This window comes from Corvus moneduloides, chromosome 6 (genome assembly GCF_009650955.1).
Source record: "Corvus moneduloides isolate bCorMon1 chromosome 6, bCorMon1.pri, whole genome shotgun sequence".
Lineage (NCBI taxonomy): Eukaryota > Metazoa > Chordata > Aves > Passeriformes > Corvidae > Corvus > Corvus moneduloides.
In genome coordinates this window covers 37,960,687-37,983,159 of record NC_045481.1, presented here as the reverse complement: position 1 = coordinate 37,983,159, position 22,473 = coordinate 37,960,687, and the positions used below count along the sequence as shown (strand labels likewise).

The 22,473-nt window shown below is 40.5% G+C and overlaps 3 protein-coding genes across 4 annotated transcripts in view; 2 read left to right on the top strand and 1 right to left on the bottom strand.

The window, feature by feature from the left end:
- Positions 1 to 16: 16 nt before the first annotated feature.
- On the top strand, positions 17 to 13,219 carry NUSAP1 (nucleolar and spindle associated protein 1). 2 transcript variants are annotated; one of them, XM_032110655.1, is made up of 11 exons: positions 17 to 169; positions 1,343 to 1,408; positions 2,476 to 2,667; positions 3,702 to 3,876; positions 5,554 to 5,643; positions 6,363 to 6,463; positions 7,460 to 7,647; positions 9,735 to 9,910; positions 10,895 to 11,005; positions 11,537 to 11,648; positions 12,130 to 13,219. In XM_032110655.1, the coding sequence occupies exons 1-11, from the start codon at positions 77 to 79 to the stop codon at positions 12,215 to 12,217; spliced, it is 1,392 nt and encodes a 463-aa protein (XP_031966546.1). In that variant the 5' UTR covers positions 17 to 76; the 3' UTR covers positions 12,218 to 13,219. The 2 variants fall into 2 exon arrangements, with proteins under 2 accessions (XP_031966546.1, XP_031966545.1); XM_032110654.1 differs by having other exon boundaries at positions 9,735 to 9,922.
- Positions 13,220 to 14,151: 932 nt separating this feature from the next.
- On the bottom strand, positions 14,152 to 21,278 carry NDUFAF1 (NADH:ubiquinone oxidoreductase complex assembly factor 1). Its single transcript, XM_032110656.1, has 4 exons — positions 19,532 to 21,278; positions 17,540 to 17,725; positions 16,275 to 16,349; positions 14,152 to 14,610 (listed from the first exon to the last, which is right to left on the bottom strand). The coding sequence occupies exons 1-4, from the start codon at positions 20,033 to 20,035 to the stop codon at positions 14,470 to 14,472; spliced, it is 906 nt and encodes a 301-aa protein (XP_031966547.1). The 5' UTR covers positions 20,036 to 21,278; the 3' UTR covers positions 14,152 to 14,469.
- A 432-nt stretch (positions 21,279 to 21,710) lies between these two features.
- RTF1 (RTF1 homolog, Paf1/RNA polymerase II complex component) overlaps positions 21,711 to 22,473 on the top strand; it is a 29,749-nt gene continuing 28,986 nt past the window's right edge. The window contains exon 1 of the mRNA XM_032110653.1: positions 21,711 to 21,905. Coding sequence (XP_031966544.1) covers positions 21,828 to 21,905 — 78 coding nt within the window. The 5' untranslated portion in view covers positions 21,711 to 21,827. The remainder of the gene's footprint in view (positions 21,906 to 22,473) is intronic.

Here is a 22,473-nt window from a genome sequence, read left to right as displayed (position 1 = left end):
AACGGCGGGGGCGGCGCGGGCGGTGTCGGTTGGCGCGCGGCGGGCAGGGCCGGTCGGTGCTGCTGCCGCTGCTGTCATGGCGCTCGCTTCGCTGCAGCCCCTGGAGGCGCTGAAATACGTCGAGCTCCAGCGCATCGCCAAGGCCGCCGGCCTGAGGGCAAACCTTCGGGTGAGGCGGGGTCGGCTGGGAAGGAGCGGTGCCCGGGAAGCTCCGGGTTCTGGGGTGCCCCCGTGCCCGGCCGTGAGCCGAGGGAACGCGTCCCCGCGGGCGGTGCCCCCTCCCAGGTCTGGAGCGGCGCTGGCAGCGGCACCGGCCGCGCGGTGCGACGGTGGCTCCGCACTGGGGTGCCCCGGGAGGCTGTGCTGACGTCTGGGAGGCGGGCAAGCGCTCGAGGAGGAGGAGGAGTGCAGGGCTCCGGTGCCCCCGGGGAGGCTGCCCGCTCGCCTCCCGGCCCGGCTGTTCCCCCCCGCTGGTGTTCCAGCGCTGTTTGCCTCCATCGTGGGTAGTTGTGGTTGTTTTGTTTGATTTGTTTTGGTTTTTTTTTACGACTCGGAGTGGGAGGAACAGTGACAGCAGGGTACCTTAAGGGAGGAGAGGGCGCGTTTGGCAGTCGAGGTTAAGGGTGAGAGGTTTAAGGACGCCCCAATGTCCTGCCCGGAGCCGCAGGTGCACGCGTGACACGGCCCGGCCTCTCCTGGCAGGCACTGCCAGCAACGGGAGAAGGCATAAAGCCTTAAGGAAAGATCCACACCTTGGGTGGACAAGGCAACTCCCTGTCCTCACAGGACTAAGAATTGTTCTGGGAATGTTAGTTGCGGAGTATTTTGATTGATTTTATGCTGCCCTTTTCAATTAAGTGTTTAAGAGTCTTTCATAGCCTGAATTATCAATGGCGTGTTTTCATTGTTATTTTATTAGTATTACTGCTGATGTATGCGAGGGATGAAAAGAATGTTTTGCATGTAGCATGTCCAAGACAGAAGGAATTGCAGAAATTTGATGCAATTTTAATTCAAGTTCAGCTGCACTGTGGGGCTTAGAACAGTTTGTCTCATTCATTGAACGATTAACCTTCTGAAAAATAGACAGATCAGAAGAAACCCAGTCAGGGAAATTTGCCTTTGTGCCTCTGGAGAATATGCTACATATTAATCTGTGGCCTTCAGCACTTTATTTAATTGACTGACTCGAATGACGTCCTAGGCATGTCTTATTCTGTTGGATTCAGGAAATGTTCTGCTTGTTTGTTGGATCAGTTTATAGGAGGCTGGTTGGGCTTACAGAGTTCTTCAATGACTTAATGGACTGTTTGGTTCATGTGGTGTTTTGATTTCTCTTCAGGCAGACAAATTGTTGGAATCATTGAAGCAACACTTTGAAGGGACAAAAGAAGAAAGTGAAAATATGGTAATAGATAATAAATCAGCCGTTTGCTTTTAGGAAGTATAATCCTTAATTTGTAACCAATTGAGCGGGGCACGTGCTGAAGGGTGTTTTTGACCATGATGGGAACTGTAATAGAAATACCTTTTTCTTCTCAGTGCCCTTAGTTTAAAGCACTCATGTACTGATAGACATAGATATGCTAATGTTAGCTTTGCATTGGCCTCCTCTATGACTGAAAGCTGATTTCCTTTCAGCTGCCAAAATTAACAATATATTTTTCAGCATCAGTACAAAACTCTTCTCTGTGAACACTAACATTTAATTTCCACTGAACAAATATTAATTCTTGCCTGTGTGGCTCCAGACACTATTCAGTATCAAATATAAAAATACTTTATTATTTTGCATGCTTAGATGAAGGGGACTAGATGCTAATTGGAAAGCATTTTGCATCTACTACAATTTACTTACACTAGCACTATAATGAAAGCAATACAGTTGTGCTACTTCCTTTATTTGTTTCTTGTGTATTGTTTTCTTAACTTTAAAAAAGTGTTCTCTGTAAGCTGAATTATTTTGCTGAGTGTGGTAACGTTTTTGAAGTTTTTGATAAAAAGTAATTTGTTATCTGCTTTTTCTAAAATACATCTTCCTTGAAGTGCATCTCCTAAAAATCTTCTTTAAAGGTTTGAGGAACTGGTGTAAACCTTGTCAGCTTTAAAAAAATTTTTACAAGCATGAAAGGAGTCCTGTTTTTATTGGTGAAGAGTATTCCACAAATGTGGGAGGGTCATGGCATCATGCAAGTTAGATTTCAAATATAAAGTATTAAGCCTTTATAATCTTATTAAAATGAAATATGATAAAACAATAATAGGAATTGTATTTAAAGTCTCCAAACAAGGAGCTTTGATGCTTAGGGGAATCTAGATAGTGCCTGTTTCTTGATTACTACACTGCTAAATGGCATGCTACTGTTTTTCCTCTGTATGAAATACTTTTTTAATAATGCAATTGAAACTGTCCCTGGAGTACTTAACTTATGTTTGTGTCGGGTATCTTCTGATTATAGTATTTTTCTGCTACAGGATCCTGTAAAGAGTGCATCTGCTTCCATTAAATCGGATGAACTGAGCAATCAGGAGGAAATGATGTCTGATTCAGGGTCTTTTATTACAAAAAGACGTGGTAAAGAAAAGAAAATAACCAGAAAAAAGAGGAACTCCCATGAGGAAATGAATACCAATGAAGAAAAGCCAGTGCTTTCTGATGAGAAAGAGGTAATTTGCATTGCATGCTTTTGTGTGCTGACTGTCCTCCCTTCCTCTGAGCATAATTTAAGCACAACTTGATTTCTTTTCTATCACCACTTGTAGATGGTATATGTTTATATGTGTGTCTTTGGGTGTGTATACACATGTATAAAAATTCATATGCAAACATTCTGGTACTGGTCTTTTGTACTTTGTAGCACTGACTTTTGTCTATCTTAACTATGTGCTATCCCATAATAAACAGACATTACATGCTAGTCATTGCTTCAAGAAAATAAATTCCTCTAAGAAATATACAATTCCAAACACTTTATCTGCTTTCTCTAGTTCACTGTAGTATTCTGAATCTTAGGCTAGTTTCAGAATTTATCTAAAATAAGGCTGTTCTCGCTTTTTTGATACAGAAAAAATCATTAGAAGTCACACGATTGCCTAAACATCATAATTTTTCTATTGTGAGGGTTGTATCACTGAGGGAGAGAAAGTTTCAAGGTGAGGTGGAGGCAGAATTTTTCTTTCTAGAGTTACAAGATGTAGGTAAGCTAAGAACTGTTTGAAAGACTTACTCAGGTAGAGGAGGGAAATGAGAAAATGAAGAATGTTAGTCTGTTAGTGTTAGAGATGTACAGTATACAAAGATACAACAGTAAAAAGTAACATCCTCAGTGAATTTATTTTTACTTGCAAATAATTAACTTTTATGAATAAAGGCAATTTTATACTAAAATGTTAGAGCTGTGCAGTTAAAAGCTTTATAATATATCAAAGTTTGTGAAGTAACAGGGTAAGTATTTCACAAGTTAATTCAGTTTGGACTTCAGAAAATCTCTTGCTCAATCTCCCAATGAAAGCAGACTCAGCTATAAGGTTAGACCACAGTGCTTTAGGCTTTATCCAATCTGATATTGAAAACCCTTGAGGATGAAGGCTATGCACCTCTCTGGGCAATCTGTTGCACTGACTCACTGTTCTCAGAACAACAGCCTTTCTTTATAGCCACTTGGAACAAACTGGTTAAACAAAGTATGTTTAAATTGCAGGTGCATTCTGAAATGGAAGAAAATGAAGTGCCTCAGGGTGAGCACAAAAAGGGACAGAATGTATTACAAAACAAGAAGCAAATAGCTGAAGAGAGGGCTATTGAGAATCCAGGGATGGGTACTGGACAGAAAAAACAAGTAGAGAAGACTTCTACTAAAAGCAGGGCAGAACAACGTAAGTAGAAAATTTGGAAAAAGTAACTTCAATTTGTGCTACTTCAAATAACCAAAAGGGACATTTTATTGCGTCTTCAAGGATTTTTGTGGCACGTCTGTTGATCACTACCTTGTTTTGGGGATACCAGAAGAAAATCAGGCTGCTTTGAGTTTGTGTTACTTGTTTAACATATTGTAACACAAATCCACAAATTCTGCAGTGTAGGAATTTTGCCAACTTCAGAACTTTGACTTCAGAACTCTTGTTTTCAGTGAAGGAGTTCTCAGAGATCTGGGTATATTTGAGTTTTACACTTCCAAAAGGATCAGTGCCTTTTGGAATACTCTTGAGGTGTTAGTTGGATTTTTAAGAAGTGGCAAGAAAGGGAGGACTTGCTTCCTCATGCTTCATTTATCTTTTTCTACAGGTGAACAGTTTTATCTTTTTCTTTCCAGGAGTAAAATTAGCAGAAAATAACAGAGACAGAATCCTTTATAATTTGTTTGAACTACCTAAGAGTGTCTGAATATATTCCAGTGGATCACTTTTTCATCTGGTGGTGTTTTTAGTCCTTCAAACATGATGCCACTGAAAATATGAATTAATTTATCCCCCACTCCTTTGTGTATGCAGCTGACATGAAGAGATGACTTTGCCTACCCAATCTGATTAATTCTTGGTATTGTGGGTCTGTCAAGTAAAATGCACACCTGCATTTGCTCTGTTAGGCTCAGTGTTTGTAGTCTGTAAGTTTTATTATGGATATTCTTGTTGTTCCATAGAATTTACAAGGACAATCTTATGGGAGACCACCAATAATTTTGAACTAACTCAAAAATCTGTGATTTTCTATGAAGGTTGTTTTTTTAAAAAGAAAAGCAAGAGAGTATGTGGGGGATGCTTGGGTTGAGGCAGCACTCATCCTGACAGTTGGAACAGTGCTCATCTCTTCCTATAGCTGTAGTAACAAGTGTCTGCATTTAATATTGACAAGTTGATTTTTCAACCATTAGTTTTAACTGCACGCCCTTACTTGTTTCCAATAAGTATTCCAATAAGGATTTCTTTCAATATATTAAGGTCATCTAAGTTTACTTCTGAGGGGATGTGAATGAACAGAAAAGCAAATGTTTGGTTTTGATATGAATGAACTTGATATAAAGTCTTTACCTGATTTTTTTCTTAAGAAAATTAATCATTAAAATGTAAACATGAGCTTGTTACTGTACCTGAGAGCAAAGGTGACAAAAACAACTTGGACTCTCTGTATGTAAATAAGGCAGTGGCAGAAAAGTTGGTCAAAAGGTATTTCTTCTTTGTTACCAGCATTTAAAAAACACAGATCAAGGCCTGTGAATTTAAAGTCTGCTTTGCTTACCACAAGCACAGTTCTCTTGTTAACTTTTCCTGAAAAATATTTTACTACCTATCGTAAGATACTAGCCTAATATGACTTTAGGGTTCATGCTGGGCTTGAGGTTTTACAAGATATGTTATTATTGACAAACGAATTAAAACACTTTTGAGAGACTTAGAACATATCTATTCCAGCTGGTTTTATTTCTCAAAACCTAAACCCTCGAGGAGATAAAATGTGTTTTGAAACAAATATTGGAACACTATTTAAAACCACTGTGATTACTTTAAATCATCTTCCAGGAGTTCTAATGCTTTTGTCTAATCTTACTGTACCAGGTGATGCTCATCCTGCAGGAGGGAAGATTCCTCTACGGGTAGGCCGTGCATCTAGGTCTGCAAGAACAGGAACAACAGCTACTACACCAAGTAAGATAACCTACCATCTTTAGAAATAGATGTGTTTTCTCTGTGTAAAGGGAGACTTGACTTAGTTCTTCACAACTCAAATTTCTATTCCTGTTCAAAGAAGAGAATATTCTCTCTTTAAAAAGCAAGCAAGCAAAAAATATTTCCCAAAGGTTACATTTCAAGGTACATATTCCAGCTTGTAAATTCATAGTAGTAAATGACTGGCATGTATGTTAAAAAACTGGTTTATTGAACATTTTGGTGACTTTTGGATACAATACTTGCAATTAGTGATTTTTCAAAGAACAGGAACACATTACTGTTACTCCTGCTTGTTTAGTTTTCACTTTATAAATACTATGGTTGTGCTGTACTACTATACATTAGCTCATGTTCATCACTTCTTAAAATGCATTAAATAATCTCAAATGCAGAAGTATTTATTGTTTTCTTTAACTGCAGAATTTGGGGGTTGGGTTAGATGATCTTTAAAGATCCCTTCCAACCCAAACCATGGTTCTATAATCCTCCAGATTACCAGGTAGCTGGCCATGTAGCTGGTGAAATAGATTCTTTTGGTCCTGTTTGGTCAGCTGTGTCTACAGCCTTTAATTAGAGGGATGCAGTGTTTTCTTTGAGGCCATAACAATAGGTGTCACAACATTCTCCTATGAAGTATTAAACTTCCTTAGGACCATATCAGATCTGTGAATCTTCTTATTTTTGGAACTTCTTAGACTTTAAAAAGTTGCACGAGGCTCAGTTCAAGAAAATGGAATCTATTGCTGACTACATCGAGAGGAAAAAAAAACTGAATGAAAATTGCAGCACAGTTAAGGTAAGAGATAACACAGGAGGATACCCATTGTTGGCATATTCATTTATTTCCAGGGCCTGTCTGTAAAAGTCTTTTCAGGTCTCTTTAGATCAGTGAGTAGCTGGTCATGTGAACATGCAGTGTAATGTTATAACCAATGTAATTTAACTGTAGTCCTACATAACTAGTTATATAGTTATTTGTATATAACTTATGTAACTATACAAGTTTTTACATGTTAACAGTGTACAGCTGTAGAAACCAACAACTAACTTGTTGGTTTTGAGTGAAAATAATTGTCACAATTACTTTTGTGAAAGATCTCCTGGAACTTTTGTTTACAGCTGTTGAATTGCTGTAGAACTTAAGCAAGGGATAGGTTATTTTTCAAAGAGCAGGAATGAAATATTAAGTTTCTCTTCTGTGCCTGAACTATCATCCAATGGCTGCATATGACTCTCCTTTAAAATACATGCAGTATATGTTCTCAGTTCCTGTATTTCACCCTCACGTGGGTGCAAGCTGCTAACAGGGCCTCTCACAAAGTGCAGTAGAGCCTAAAAAAGTGACAGTAATGTGTCAATGAATGTATGAATGAGTACGTCAATGGCCTTAGAATTGTTCAGGTTGGTTACTCTAGCACTGCCAGGTCCATATCAAACAGTCACAATGAATCAAACTCCTGAAGACTACATTTATTTTTTTAATGACATATATTGCATCATTGTGTACTTCAGACAAATTACTATTGGCAGGTGCCAATGGTCAGAAAATCAATTCTCTTAAGAGTATCAGAAAAAGACACTCCACATTCTAAGGTATGTGTTGTCAGGTCAGTTTAATAATAATAAAAAAACTATTTACATTTAAAATAAGCTTTTAAAGAGGAAAAATAGAAGGGAGAAAACTTGAAGAGGCCATATGCTTCTGATGCACTGTTTGTTTTCCTTTCTTCTTGCCTGCTTTGTAGATAATTTTTCAGCAGAGTCTGGTAACTCAGAATTTGCTTTTCCCTAGAAACAAGCCAGTGGCAAAAGATTTTTATTCAGCCCAAATCCAGAAAGAGGCAGATTCTCCAACACCTGCACTCCTAGTAACCTCCGGCGCTCACCACGCAGTTCTCTGAATGCTGCTAATCGGAGTATTTTATCCCAGAGATCTTCATTTAATCCTTCTGTACTTTCAACATCCAAAATGAATGTCAGGTAAAAAGAACAAACCAAAGCTACCAGCAAGCCATTTGATATGATACACGTGAAATAATCAACACTGACAGAGATTTTACTACATCATTTCTCTTCCAAACATGAACTATGCAAGACTAATTCTGATTACTAACTTCCAGCCTGGCTTTGTAGCTGGTTTAAGCCTTACTGCTCTGTTACTATCTTCTTTCTTCATTTTTATGTCTGTTAGAGGAATCTCAAATCCTGGCTTTCATTTTGCTAAACTGCTCAAGCCAATTATTTTTCTTCCCTTACTGTGTTAGGTTTTCCATTTTGCCAGGCAACCTAATAGTTTCTGTTTATCTGAATTAATTTATCTTTAAAATTTTTTAATCAGAACTCTATTCAGTATTCCAGGTAAGTCTTGCAATGGACTCATCATTTGGGGTTTTTAGGTACTTTCTTCCTTTTGTCCTATACTTCCCCTCCCCTTCAGGTCACAGCAGGGGTCTTCTTGTGATTGACTACTATAAGCAGATTGTTTCTAGCAGATGGGAACCAAGCTGACACCAGAAAGTCATGAGGAATTGCTAAATGAATGAACTCATACTCAATGCTATTATACCTCATCTTATTTCTTTTTAGAATACCATGTGTATGTCATCATTCCTCCACAGTAATCTAATTCTCTATTAGTGTTAATACTTCCTGAACTTCTGTTATCAGTACATTTTATTAGCTTATTAATAATTTCCCTAAAGTCTTGATCAAGAAACCTTTTAAAAGAAGGAATTGAAAGGGCAGTCCTTATGGTATCCTATTGATAAATGTCCTTTTGCTTGGATTTCTTTGTAGTGAAAGCCCTTATTTCTACTATTTCTTTGTTGACTTCTAACTATCATACCAATTTTGACTTTAATCAGTTTACTAAAGTTTCCACAGGGACTGAAGTTCTGATTAGACATTCTCCCTTTGCTAACAATTTACGGTTGTTTGCAGGCCTTGGTTGTGTTACTTTCTCTGATGACCTTCACTTTTCAACTTTTGCGTGCCAAGACCATGGCTGCTGGGGCTTTTTTTTGTTCCTGAATAAAGTGTGTGTGGGATTGTTGTTCTTAAGTCAGATAATGCAACTTCTCATACTGGTATCTGATAATATATAATTATGTCACTTTGGAATGCAGGTCTTTTGCTGTTCAAAGGTCAAAATCAAGTTTACAAACTTAGTGGCTTTGTTTTTACTTTAAAAGTCCTCTTTTTGATTTCAATAGATAACAAATGAAAAAAATACACTGCCCCTATTGTCCTCTTGGATGAGCTTGGATGTCTCCACTGCACCCCTTATTGATTCCTAGCAATATGTAAACCAAAACATTACTTTTAGAATTTGCTTCCATTCCACTGGTCCAAATTTGCACCGTGATGGATCTTGCAAGTTGTACTTCATCATAAACTTGCTTGCCCATAAAAACATAGCTTTCCTCAACATTTACTCCGTCTTTCTGAATCTTGCAAGCTTATAGCTTATTCTTAGTACCTTTTTGATGTGGATGTTACTTCATTCAAGATTTTGAATTTTATGCATGTACTCACAAGTATCCCTAAAAAATGTGCATATACACACATACATACAGAATGTGCGTGTGTCTTGGAATGCAGGTAACTTGGGTGTTTAAAAATTTCCAGCTTCTTCCTCTTGTAGCTCTTCGAGGTCTAGCATTCTGATAGTTAATTGGCTTTCAGTTTTTCTTAATCTGAATTTTAAAACTAACGAAATATGCAGACTCCAGAATACAGAATCCAGATCTAAAGTAAATCATATCTGTTGGTGAATAAATCTACTTGCTTATTGCATCCAAATATATTTGCTTTCCAAAATAAAAAAGAAGTCTGTTCTTTGTAGTTTGTCATATTACTTACTGCTGTTGATGCTGGCTCAGAACTTAATGTTATACCAACAACGTATTTTAGTGCAGTTTTTGCATAAGCTGTGAACATCTTTCACACAGTAGATCTTTCTACCTGTAATTAATAAAAGTAGAATGCAGAACCTTCTGTATTTTGGCAGATGGCTTACATTCCTTGTAGGTGACTAAATTTGTCTTCATGTTTCTAATAACTTTCAGGTTCTCAGAAGCCACAAAAGATAATGAGCACAAACGCTCTCTTATCAAGACTCCATCTAGAATGTCTCCATACATGGAGGAGATCTGCACACCTGACACTCAAAAGAGCTGCAAATGTATAAGTCAGAAGAACAGTAAGGGAAATGCAAGAAATAATGATCTGACTGCATCAAAGGGTAAAGTGGATGGTGAATATTTGGCTCTTTCAGATCAAGACTTTTGTCTTACTAAATTATAAGTTTTTAACAACAAATGTCATGTAGACCCAGGTTTTAATTTAAATCTCTAATTTACAACTGGTTCTTCAGAACTGCAGTAGTTTCTTTGTTTTCCAGTGGTTTGAATAGAATGTTTAGGTGCCATGTCTTAAACATATGGTACCTAGCTACCTACAGAAAAGAGGGCAGAAAATCTTCTAGCCCTTTAGGGACTACATAGCAAAAGATTCATATAGCAGATACAGGGACACCCTGTCTGCAGTGAGAGGAATTCCTGATACTTTCTCAGAGGTCTCACTCTCCTTGTGGGGTTAAGCACGCATCAGGCTTCTAGCTGTGCTTTAGTACAACCTGTTATCAGCCTCAGCACCCTGATCAACTCAGGAACTAAAATTAAGAAAAATCAGAAGTCTTCTGATTACTAATGATCTCTGCAGCAGCACAACAGCTCTGCTATCCAGCCATTGACACCCTTAGCATCACAGGGATATTTGCACAGGTCAAGAACCCAGAGCTGCCTGGTTTGCTGTATAATAGTGATGTTTTTAAGGGGCAAGCTAAGTTCCATGCTAATCTGAAGCTGGCCTGTTCCAAAAGAATGCTTCTTTGTTTAATGTGAAAAACCACTTGGTTCCAAAATCATAGAGAAACACAACTTGGTTTGAAGGACTAGAAAAACACATGAAGCTGTATGTGCTCTTCCATAGTATAATCACAGCTAAAGCGCCAGTACTCTACAACTTTTGCCCTCTCCAGACCTGGAAGCTCCCCATTTCAAGTGAGCTTTGTTTGTGCAATTCTATCTTTAGAGGTGTCAGCAGGGGCATTTAATGGCTCTTTGGTCTTGATAATTGTAGTGTGGTCTTCACAGGCACTTTCCAACTTTCTGTGTACATTGATGCTCTTGCAACTCTAATTATGGTATCTTGATGCCTTTTGTAGTTCTTACCCCCTTCAAGTTTGGTGCTCAACCTGCAGAACCCACAAGTGGAAAGAAGACATTTGATCTCAAAGCAAGTCTCTCTCGGCCACTTCGGTATCAGCCACATAAAGGTACGTTGAGCCTGTGCAGTCTGCGTTGCTCACACCCCTTACACCCCCCTGTTCCTACAGGGGCGCATTGATACAAACAGCAATAGTGAAGTTTGCAGTCTCCTTTCCTGCCCCTTTTCCTTTCTCTCTGGGTTCCCACATAGTATGCTTTAAATTTCTTCACAGTATATACTTTAAGAACCTCCCACTGAAGATTAAGATTTTATGACCAGCAGCCCATAAATACAAGAATAAATATCCTTGTATTCCATTAAATAGATGTATGTACAGGAAATATGAAATATTTCTTACACAGTGAGGTGGATTTTTTTAATCTCATGTGAGAAGCTGAACTTTGCATGCTGAGTGTTACTTCTAAGTACCTGTTACTACTTACAGAAGAACTACTTGTAGGGAATGGGCTGGTGAATCTGATAATACAGCTTGAAGAGGCATTTCATCTTAAAGACCATCAGCAAGTAACAGACTAGCTAGGATAAATTCATGGTAAGAATTACTGAACTAGTCTCTCTTTTTGCTCCTAAATTGTAGGACGACTAAAGCCATGGGGAGAATTTAAAGAAAATGCTGTTCTCAGTAAGTCTGGTGGTAGCAATATCTCTTCACGTAAGAAAGATTACAAACAGCCACATCTCCAGACAAGGTTAGTATACCACTAGTCTTTTTATGAATAGGGTTACTTAAAATAATATGATGATTCATTCTTCTTTTTAGGATTTAAATGTAATTTGGGAAAGAATACTTTTTTTGTATTGAAGCTATTTCTCCTTCCAATGACTGCTGAATTTCAGGAAAGCCAACAGGAAAGGCTGCTCTGAATTTGTTAAACTTTTTTTCCATGAAAGGTATCAGTTTCACAATTTGGAGATTTACCTTCATCTTGGAAGAAGCTGTCAATATTGACATGCTGTTACCTTGTGTGTTAGACCTGTATGTCTGAGCAGAAGTATGTTTGAATTCAGTCCATAATGGTACTGTTATCTCTGCCTATGGCAAAGGCAGTACGCTGATTAAATGGGTGTTAAGTTGTGGTCAGCTTCAGATTCCTTTGGTTGCTTGTGTCTCTACCTTTAATATAACTTGATATGGTCTCTTTTTTTTTTTTTTTTTTTCCCCCCCTCCAGGGAAGAAAGGCGTGAGACACTTGAGCAAGACAGAAAAAAGAAAAAGGCTCATGCTCTTGGAAAACGTAGAGGCCTATCTGTGTGTTAGGACAAATAAGAAGTCCTAACTAAGACATCACTGTAAATACTGTTCCTGTCATGTAAAGGCTTGTGCTGTCTGTGTATGGTTCAGGTTGCTATTAGCTAGTGGAATCCAGAGAGCAATTAAGGAGACCTTGTAATGTGCCCTGAGCATAATGTTTCTTTGATCAACTTCTCCACTGAGATGAGAGTTCCAAACTTTCAGGGGCTTAGAATTCTCTTGTTGCTTCATAATGTTTTCATTTAACTAATTTACTTGACTAAAATATGTTCAAGAAGAATATACAAGCGGAAAAAAGATGCTCAAGAAGCCTCCTTGCAACTTAGGATAGACTTGCGCATCAGAATGCACTTGTTGTGTGCTAGAATGCAGGCTTTGAACAGCAAGCTTCAAAATGTTCCACAATATTCAAAATGACAAGAGCTAGAAGTACCTGCTTGCCCTGTTCTCCAGATCAATCCTTAAATTCTCTAAATTGCAGTAAGTATTCAGCATTTCTAATTGCATGCTTATGACATAGTAGGGAATTTCAAAGAGAGGAGAAAGCATGCAAGCTCTCTGGAAAACGAAAAGCTTACAGCATAACATAATTGTAAACTACCTTTTAAAAAAAAAAAGTCACAACTGAATTTACAAATTACCAACTTTGATGCTTTGAGCAGTTAAGATTTTGTTCCTTTCTATGGTAAATAGCAGATGTTAACAAAATTCTCTTGCTTTTCATCTCCAAGATGCTTAAAAGAGGTTAGAGTAGTGTTGAGGCACATTCAATACTTTGGTTTTAAAAGCAGTTGTTATTTTTACATTAAAAAATACATAGAAAAGTTGTCTGGATTTGTTAGGGATAGAACTAGAAAGGTAATTTAGCAGTTGTAATCTCAGCTGTTGAGCAAATACATGTTTCACCGAATTTAGTGTCCTATCAAATATATGTTGCAATGTCAAGAACAAGCTATTTCTTTTATAAACTGAATGGGGAAAATAAATATTTTGTATCTCTCCTGTTTATCAGTGGCTTTATCATTTAGTATACTATGTATAACTGCTTCCTTACTGTAGCACTCTTTTTGTTCACACTTGTATTTACTACTGTGTTTTCCTGTGCCAAGTTTTCCTCACAAACTCACCTGCCTGCCACTCCATGAAAGATCTTTGCTCTGGTATCTTTAGAAATAATAACCCTCATCCTTCTGCACTTAAGCTGTTGAATTGATAGTACAAGATCCTGTTTCAGCTTGCTTCATTGTGGTCTCTTCCATATAAAATACAGGTACATTTAATATTTCTAAAGTATACTTAAGCAAGGTCACTGTGGAGCAGGTCAGTGCTTTGATTACCTAAATTTGACAGCTGAAACATACACTTTACAAAGCAAGTGCTGACTGGTTATCTTGAATTACTGAAAACTGGAGTTCTCTGAAAAAGGGAGGTGTTGAGCTTCTGTGCCACCAGTTGAGGCTGTGATTTCTTACAACACAGCTGAGTTAGGCTAACTGCACACAGCAAAAGTGGGATCTGCTCTGCCCTGTAATGGTGCTAAGTAAGCCACGCTGTGCCTCCTCAGGGAGCAGACAGAGCTGGGCTTTTCCTTCCACCCCTTCTTTGGAGCATTACTTCTTTCCAACAACTTTAGCTCTGCAACATTGTAGGACTATGCTCAACAGCTTTAAAGGAAAAGTCAAGCCTGCTGCATAGCTCTTATTTCCACCTTGGCAGTGGCAGCTTTTTCTTTTTTTAGCTATCCAGAGGAGCCAAAATGAAAGGTTGAAATACTTCTGCCTTTTCCACTTTAGGTGCTGCTCTTTGTAAATTTCAGTAGCTGAGTCACACTTAAGCACCAGTCCTCAGGGTATTAAATCTCATACTCTTTTCAGTATAAAACTGTTAAAAGTGTTTTACAACTGTCACCAAACCACATAATGCAGAAAATGAAAGTGATGTACAAAAAAGAACAAAAAACTCATGAAATGCTTTTATTTCAGTAAAGGTCAGGACATAAGCCAAAACTTACCTAGGGAAGAGTTACTACTTTGTAAGAACATCACAGCTCCTCTAAGGCTATGTTGCAGTCCATGTATGTACAGTCTCTCCAGGATTCTGTCTCTGAGAGTTCAAAGATGCCAGTGCTGTCACGCTTCATGCACTTATCTCTTTAATGTTTACACAGGCTCTTCAAGTTGTTAAAAGCCACATGTTAAGAAGTATTTTATAAAAATAAACCAAGTATTTAAAGAATTTATAAAGGACACCAGCCCAACTTAGACTGGAGTGTTCTTGTCATATGTTTCATAGGCGAACTCTTCTCTATGAGCTCTGTCCTTTAGCAGACCAATAAAATCAATCTCCAGCTGGAATGGACCATCTACTTTATCTCCAATGGTGAATCCAAGGGTTCTAATCTAATTAAAAGACACATAGAGGTAGAACAGTATTTATAACATTACAATCAAACTCAGTTATATCTCCCACTTCTACATTTTATGTACCATTCACAGCCATCTACTTTAAGCTGGTGTTTGTTCAAAATGCAGCAGCATTTCTCAAGGCTTGAACACTTCACTATCCCATTTTCAATACACACCCCAGAGGGAAATTACTCCACATTTGCCTTTCTACCACTGTGTTAATAAACCCTTGATTTAAAATGGCCGGAGCCTAAAGCAACACTGCTACTTTTATCCTTCATGTTTTGTGTACAGCCACTGTCACCACAATTGGGTTTCTAAACACATTTTCATAAAGTCAAAATTCTTTCATGAATAGGAAAAACAAAGATGTAATTAAGGATGGAAGGGATCAGTCGAGATTGTGATACACCATGTACTCTGTGAAAACACCAAATCAGACATTTTAAAACTTAATTTTAAGTTGGCATGAGACTTAATTACTGAGTTTAATAGTAAGACAAGGTTCTTAACCATTGTTTTCCATTTAGAATAATGTTCTTATATATAAGAACAAATCTGTGTGGCTCAGGCATGCTTTCTATTAGCCTGTGGCTTGCCCAAATACTCTCTCAGCTCTCACATGTTACAAAACACTTCCACTGTTAACAGCTTAGTTGAGTCACCAGTGCAGGCCACCGCATGAACTCAAGCTGCCCCAAAGCCCTGCTGAAAGTGCAGGTCTGAGTGGTGCCCATGATTTTTAGGACTGCTGTAAGTTCGGGAAAATAATGCCTAGGATGTGTCAGATGAGTAAATGTCTAAATAAATACTGCAAATGTATACTAAATAAATAACAGAACAACGCTAGATAAATGCATTGACACTCCTCTGGATCATTCTAATGCTTTCAATGCTATATCCCCTTCCCCAGCAGCAAGCTCTACAAGCAGCCCCTTGGCTTTTGGAGCCCGGACAGTTTTTAAAGCTCCTTTCTTCCAAATCACATTGTTACGGATACCTACGGGAGTCACCCAAACTCTCTGCTCTAAAGAATCTATTCCTTTGTAAGCCCTAGACACACTGACTGTTTCCTGCCTTTTTTATTCCTATTTAATAATTACTTCCTGCCTTTCCAGGTTCCTAGGAAAACATACATTAGTACCATGAAGGCCATTCATTTAAGAGCTGGACTTGATGGTCCCTGTGGGTCCCTTCCAACTCTGAATATTGTGTGTGTGACCAAGACATTTTATTAAGATTTCTTAAACTGCCTTCACACTGCTTCCCTGATTTTTGGGTTTCTTTAAAATATGTTTGTAAAATTACACTGCAAGTACATAACTTTTACTGTCAAATGCTACACATAAGATAACCATCAACAAAACTTCAGTGGAGGATGCTTAGATCAAGTACTATTTGTCCCTTTAACTCCTAGTAAATATTTTTAAATACCCCAAATATGACTTTATGTTTTCATTTACCACATATGAGAACAAGTACCTTATAACAAGATGAGGCCCTTCAATTTCAAATAACAAACATTAGAGAATTTGTAAATTATCTATATCAGGCCAATATGATCTTGAAGGAAACTCTGAATTTCTTACAGAGCAGTTGTGTGTTCTTTATACTGCTTTTTCAATTGAAATTTCAAAAAAAGCCTATAGAAAACTTGCCTTGTCTAACCAGACAGGATGCTGGTTATCCTGGACTCTTCCCCGACTGGAGAGAAAGAATTTGGAGAATGGAATCTGACATAAACAAAACAAAATCAGACTTTAGTGTAACCAGTATATAAAATAGAAACTTAGGGAAAAGAAAATAAGCATGTGTTAGTAAAGTAACACTGCGCTATATCTGGTACTAGCATTAGTTGGGTTTATAAAACTGGCACAAAGAAACAACCCACGTTAACCCTTTCAGCTGGCTACTCACAGCCAGCTCCAGGCCCACCCTGTGGTGTGGTGGCTGCAGCCATCACACAGGGGCGTTACCCTGTTGGGACACAACGAAACACTGCAGCACAGAAAGTGGCTGTCTACACTCAGAATATCTCCTTCCAATAACATGAAAACATCAACCAGAAATTACTGCAAAGCCTAGCATGTGTACATACTGACAGCTTGTCTGTACCTAGGATGTGGATTTCACAGTGCAAACTTCGTACTCAGACATCAGTATCTCTAGGAAAGCACTTCAGGATAATGTAACAATTTCTTTGAAAGCAGTGGGAGCAAGAAAGTAGGGCTGGCTGGTGGCTGGTGAGAGGAAAACATCCAAGCCAGCAATGACACACCGACTTTCATCCTCCTGGCTCCTCATCTGTGAAACACAGGCTGTTCCCACGATTGGACAATGGTATCATGAAACAGTCAACACCAATTTGTAAGGATGTGCAAACCTCCTTATCATTGTCATCAGACAATTACAAAAGGTCCCCAAGTTGCATCAGAAGAGCCACAACTCACACTTCTTAAAAACATTATTTTGTGTCACAGAATCAAGGGTCACAAATGACAAACCCCAACTCCTGAGTCTGACTGACTCCAGAGAGGCTGGGAGTTAAGCAAATCCTGTTGCATGGAACAAATCCTACATCGGCCTACACCCATGTGTATTAGAGATAAAACGGTTATCACAGAGAATATTTATGGGAACACCTGCTAAGTTTCAATTGCTGTATCTATCCCATTACTCCAGTAAGAGCCAACAGTAGGCATTAAGGGGAACAGATGGTGGATCAATTCTTTAACACAATTGACACAGTGTGCCCTCCCCCAGTCCAGTTTTGGGAACTCCCAAGCCAAAAGTACGTCTTGTATAAAGAAAACATCGAGTGGACAGCAATTGAAACAAACTGTGAATGCTGAAAGAATTCCCCTTCCCATGTTTTGGCCAGGACCCCAAGAGTGTCATTAGTTTGAAAGATTCATTAGTTAACCTTTATTTCCTCCCAGTATGGGCCTCCTCTGGTGAACATGAAGTAGCTGTAGAGGTCATCCTTTTGGTGAGAGAAGTAAGGATCTGTATAAATGTTTACCATCCAAGGTCTGCCATCACCACGGACACGTAAATACAGACTGTTGAAGTTTGACCAGTCATAATACTTCTTCCTGTTAAAAGATCCCTACAAATTATTAATAAACAGAATTATTTCTCCGTAATAAAGGGACACTTTCATTATGAGGAACAAAGCATTGTTGCTTTGATCACTGCCCTTGTTATTATGTCAGATAGTATTTACTGTAACATAGTGAACACAGCTACACTGTCATCATCCTGGCTGCTGAGTTCACTGAATTTCCTTCATCAGTACATTAGAGACCAAAAACTGCAATATTGCCACTCTGAGGACTCACACTCATTATAAGGCACAATCTTCTAAGTATGAGAAATCAGACCTCCTTCCTAAAGACTGAATTCCTTACCAGGCAAGTACACAAATGCCATGGTGATGGACCAGTACTTATGTAGTTCATTAAGTTTAATATTCTGTGCTCAGTTCTACATAATTGAGAAGTGATGACAGGGAATTGAAGCAGTGAAATAATTATCCCCTTTGATAACTTCCCAGTTGAAGACTAACAAACACTGGGAGCATTTAATGTTTTCCAACATTTTTTTTCCATTAACTGTGTAAAATAATAAGATTGCAATCATGTCTAAATCTTTACTGCATTTTTTCCAAAGATCTGAAAAATCCTGATGTTGTCATTTGCATGATGGCATATCCAAGAGTCTTCAGAGAACTACACTGAGGTCACTCAGAGCAATGAGGGGCAGGGGTCAGGGTTATTGGTCAGAACTGCCAAGAAGTCAAAATTAGCACCAAAAATTCAGATATTTCCCCTTTATTTTACAGCACTACTACAATTACCTATCAGCTATCCTTCTACCAACTCATCTTGTAGGTAACAGAACAAGTAGATCATCAATATATTAATATAAGGTGTGTAGCTACTTGATTTTATGGTTTTAACAGTTTTGAGCCTTTCTACTTAACTAAAGATGGACTGATACATTCCACTTCTTCAGAATTAGGAGGTGAAAGTTTGAGTCACATTTGCACAAGTCAGTAGCAGTCCTGAGAGTTTAACTCAGGCAACACTCCACTTGCTGTTCCACTCATCTGATCCAATGCCACCATTTTAATCAGTGTTCATGTGCCTCTCATTAACCCATTGATTTTGGTTACTCTCATTCTCTGCTCCCCAAGATTCTGGCCCAGAAATTATTTACCTGAGTACTTGTGACAAGACACAAACAACAGAACACATTAAATAGTTAAAGATTTTATCCACCGAGTGAAAATGTTCCTTTGCTTTTAAAGGTGCTTAGAAATAAGGGATGAAACAAGGCATATCCATAATAAGCACATCCATTTCTGGTCTATTTTGCTCAATTCTGAGCTATCAAAGGTTTGTGTTTTGCTTTTTCTGACTTACAGTAGGAGGCAGACCTTTAAAAAGTCCATTTCAAAGCATTGTTTTCTGTTCCTGTGAGAAGATGAGTTCATTCACCCTAACCAAGTTTGATGAATAGACCAAGTCAAAGCCCAGAAAATTCTTACTTATGACACATTCAATTAACTTCAAACTTAGAAAGATGTCTATTTTAATCATACCAATTTTGGATATAAAGATTCATTCCAGATCCTTCATTTGTAAGGATGCTGCAAACAGGGTGGTCTATTGTACATAAGTAAAAGATCAAACATGAATCATTCCTTTTCTAAGAAAGGAAAACAAAATCCAAGAAAAAATGTAAGTTCCTCGCAGGTCAAAGGATACAGCAGCAATTAGATCTCTGAGAGAAAGTCTAATACTCCTGAAAGTGATCAGCAGTAAAGAGCAGGCCACTTGCTGTCACTGGCATTCCACAAACACCCTCAGATTCAGTAACAGAAGCTGTGCAAACACGGAGCTGTACTTACCACTGCCGGTCTGGATCTCATACTGCAATATCCACTGTATTTTGTCTCCCCATCACGAGGTACTTCTGTATTGAGGGTTCCATACAGCAGAGCAGCCTGGTTATTCCTACCCAATTTGAGGTAAATTTTACTTTTCCCTCCAATCTCTACATCAGAGGAAATAACCCATTCATTTAAATCTTCTTGGCTCCGAAACTGCCACAAGACCTTTGTTTGTTCCAACAAGTGCTGACTTAATGGATGGCCTCCAGGTCCTAGTAAATAATCTTGGGTTTCCTTCTTCAGCAAGCTTAGCTGAGTCTTTAGGTGATCAATGCCCTTCTTAAAGCTGAAATCAGCATTCTGCCAAGACAGTTTTTTCTCAGGCTCTGCCCCTGGCCTCCTGTAGCTGCTGTACAATTTTGAATTGCTGAGGAAAGGTCCAAGTAAGGAGAGCAAAACTTTGTGCCTGCAGCATCCACCACGGAAGGAAGTACCATTCAGCAGCATTACAGTCAGAGCCATACTGATAAACTTGAAGAATTCACATCTAGTAAGGCAATTAATGGGCTGAAAGTTAATTAACAAGAAAACTAGTATTCAGAGCTATCTTACTGTAGTTGATCTTCACCTTCAATGAAAAAGAGAAAAGGTTATAAAAGATTACATATGGGATGCTTGTGAAACTATTTAACTTTTATAAGTGAAATTAGCTAGAAATCCAAGTAATTGGAAAAAGGAATGAAAAAAACCATCAGGAATTACACTTCCTCAGAGCTCTAATTTACTTATTGACTTCCACCCTATGCTTTCCTCTCTTCCCATGGTGTGAAATCCCCACACAAATAAGAAAACCCAAGTAAAAGACTTCAAATAAAACTGAAAATAGAAAAGAAAATCAGTTTCTCTTTATCCCTTCCACTGTAAATAAGTTTAGGTGTTATGAATAATACCAGCAAGAACAACCTATGAAGGTTTCTAAAAGATGACACCTGTATAACTAAAAAGTATTATCCTCTGCATGAAAATCACAAATTCACAACAGGCAGACCCTGCTGCCACACAGATAAAAATTACAATCTCAGCTGACACAGATGACAAGACTTTTCAGGTATGACGTCCTGCAGCAACCATACCACATGCTTCTTCCATGTCATCCTCAATATACCTGTTTTAGGATTACAGAGACATTTGCAAAGACCAAAAAGTTTAACATGGAAGACTGCAATTCAATAGGGTTTTCTTAAATAAGTCTTCAGGAAAACTCTGCTCGATGCCCTATACAGAGGCGATTTTCCTTACTTGTAAAATTAAAGATATTTTATTGTTGGTGTTGGTTTTTTTTTTATGTCACAGAACAAATCCAAAAATGATGTCACATGCATTCAACTCCTCTGAGCTTTTAAGAATGAAGTCAGGCACCCCACATATATCCTCTGTACGTCACTTACCCTCCTTTACCCACGGTAAAATCCACTACTGTTATTCTCACACCTAATTAAGTTATGTCTAAAGCTATACTGAAGAAATTCACATTTTGCTCTGTCCTGCACTTCACAAGATCGGAGGCAAGTTCCCAATCAAGAAACCCTGTCTCCTCATTGCTTCACCCGAGTACAAGAAGAAACGGGGAATCTGAACATATTCTACTTTAGCCCGGTCTTTGTCCCTCGGCAAGGCTTTAGCAGCCCGCCAGTGCAGCGCCAGCACGAAGCACGGCCCGGCAGCTGCGACGCCTCGGCTTCCGCCCCGGCCCGGCTTGCGCCGCACCGCGCCGCGGCCTGGGCACCGGGCCCGGATCCCGCCCGCCCTCCTGAGCCCGCGGGCAGAGACGAGGCCAGCACCGGCCGGGCGGCGGCCGCGGCCTCTCCCCGCAGAGCGGCCGCCCCGCCGCTCCCGCCCCGTGACCGACCGACAGACCTCGGCGCCAACACCGGCTCACCTTCCCGCCGCCGCCGGCGGGGCCGCCGCGCCCGGGCCGGCCAAGCAACGCGCACCGCGCCGCTCGGGTTCTGCCGCCAGCGACGGCGGCCACCGATGTCCTGCCCGCGGCAGCGGCCAAGGCGCGATCCTTGACCTCCGCGGATCTCCGGGCACCGGAGGAGCACCCACGGAACGGAGCGCGCGGACAGCGCGCGGCTCCGTGAGGGGACAGCAGCGGCCGCCCCGCCCTCGCCCCGCCCCACGCGCCGCGCATGCGCGGTGCCCTTTGTGTCGGGCGGGCGGGCGGGCGGCGCGGGTCAGGCCGGGCCGGGCCGTGCGAGCGCCGCCGCCGCCGCCGCCGCCGGGGCGGGGAGGGGGCACCGCCGGCTCCGCCATGGTGAAGAAGCGGAAAGGCCGTGTCCTTATCGACTCCGACACCGAGGACAGCGGCAGCGAGGAGAACCTGGACCAGGTGCGCGGGCAGGCCCGGCCCGAACGCGGGGCCTGGGATCGCCGGCCCGCGCGAGGCTCGGCGCCGCCATCCCTCCCTCGCTCCCGCCCGGTGGTCCCGCGCTGCTCTCGCCCTCCTCAGCCCGATGGGGCCCCGCGGCCGCCGTGGGGAGAGCCCGCGCCCCTCCGGCGAGTCCCCGGCCCGCCCCTGGCAGGAGGCCCGCGTTGGCGGGGGCTCTCTGCAGCGGGCCCGGTGCTCGGCGCCGGCGGGACGGAGGGGCGGTGGATGCTCCGGGACGATGCTCCGGGGCGGTCTGGCCCTGAGGAAGGGTTAGCGAGGCCCGGCTGCCAGCGGTCTTCCCACCTCGAGTAGTGGGGAAACAGGCCCAAAGGGCTGGGCAACTTTTCCATGCTACTTTGGCACGCCGGGAGAGCAGCGTATCAGGTCCCTGCCTCCCCTCGGGGCAGGCGGGCTCCCGGAGTGCTAATGCGTGTTTAATGCAACCCCCTCAATCCTGGTGACTGCACTGGGGGAGCTCTGTTCATGGGAAACCGCATGGAGCCTGTAGATGTAAGAAGGGGTAGTATTT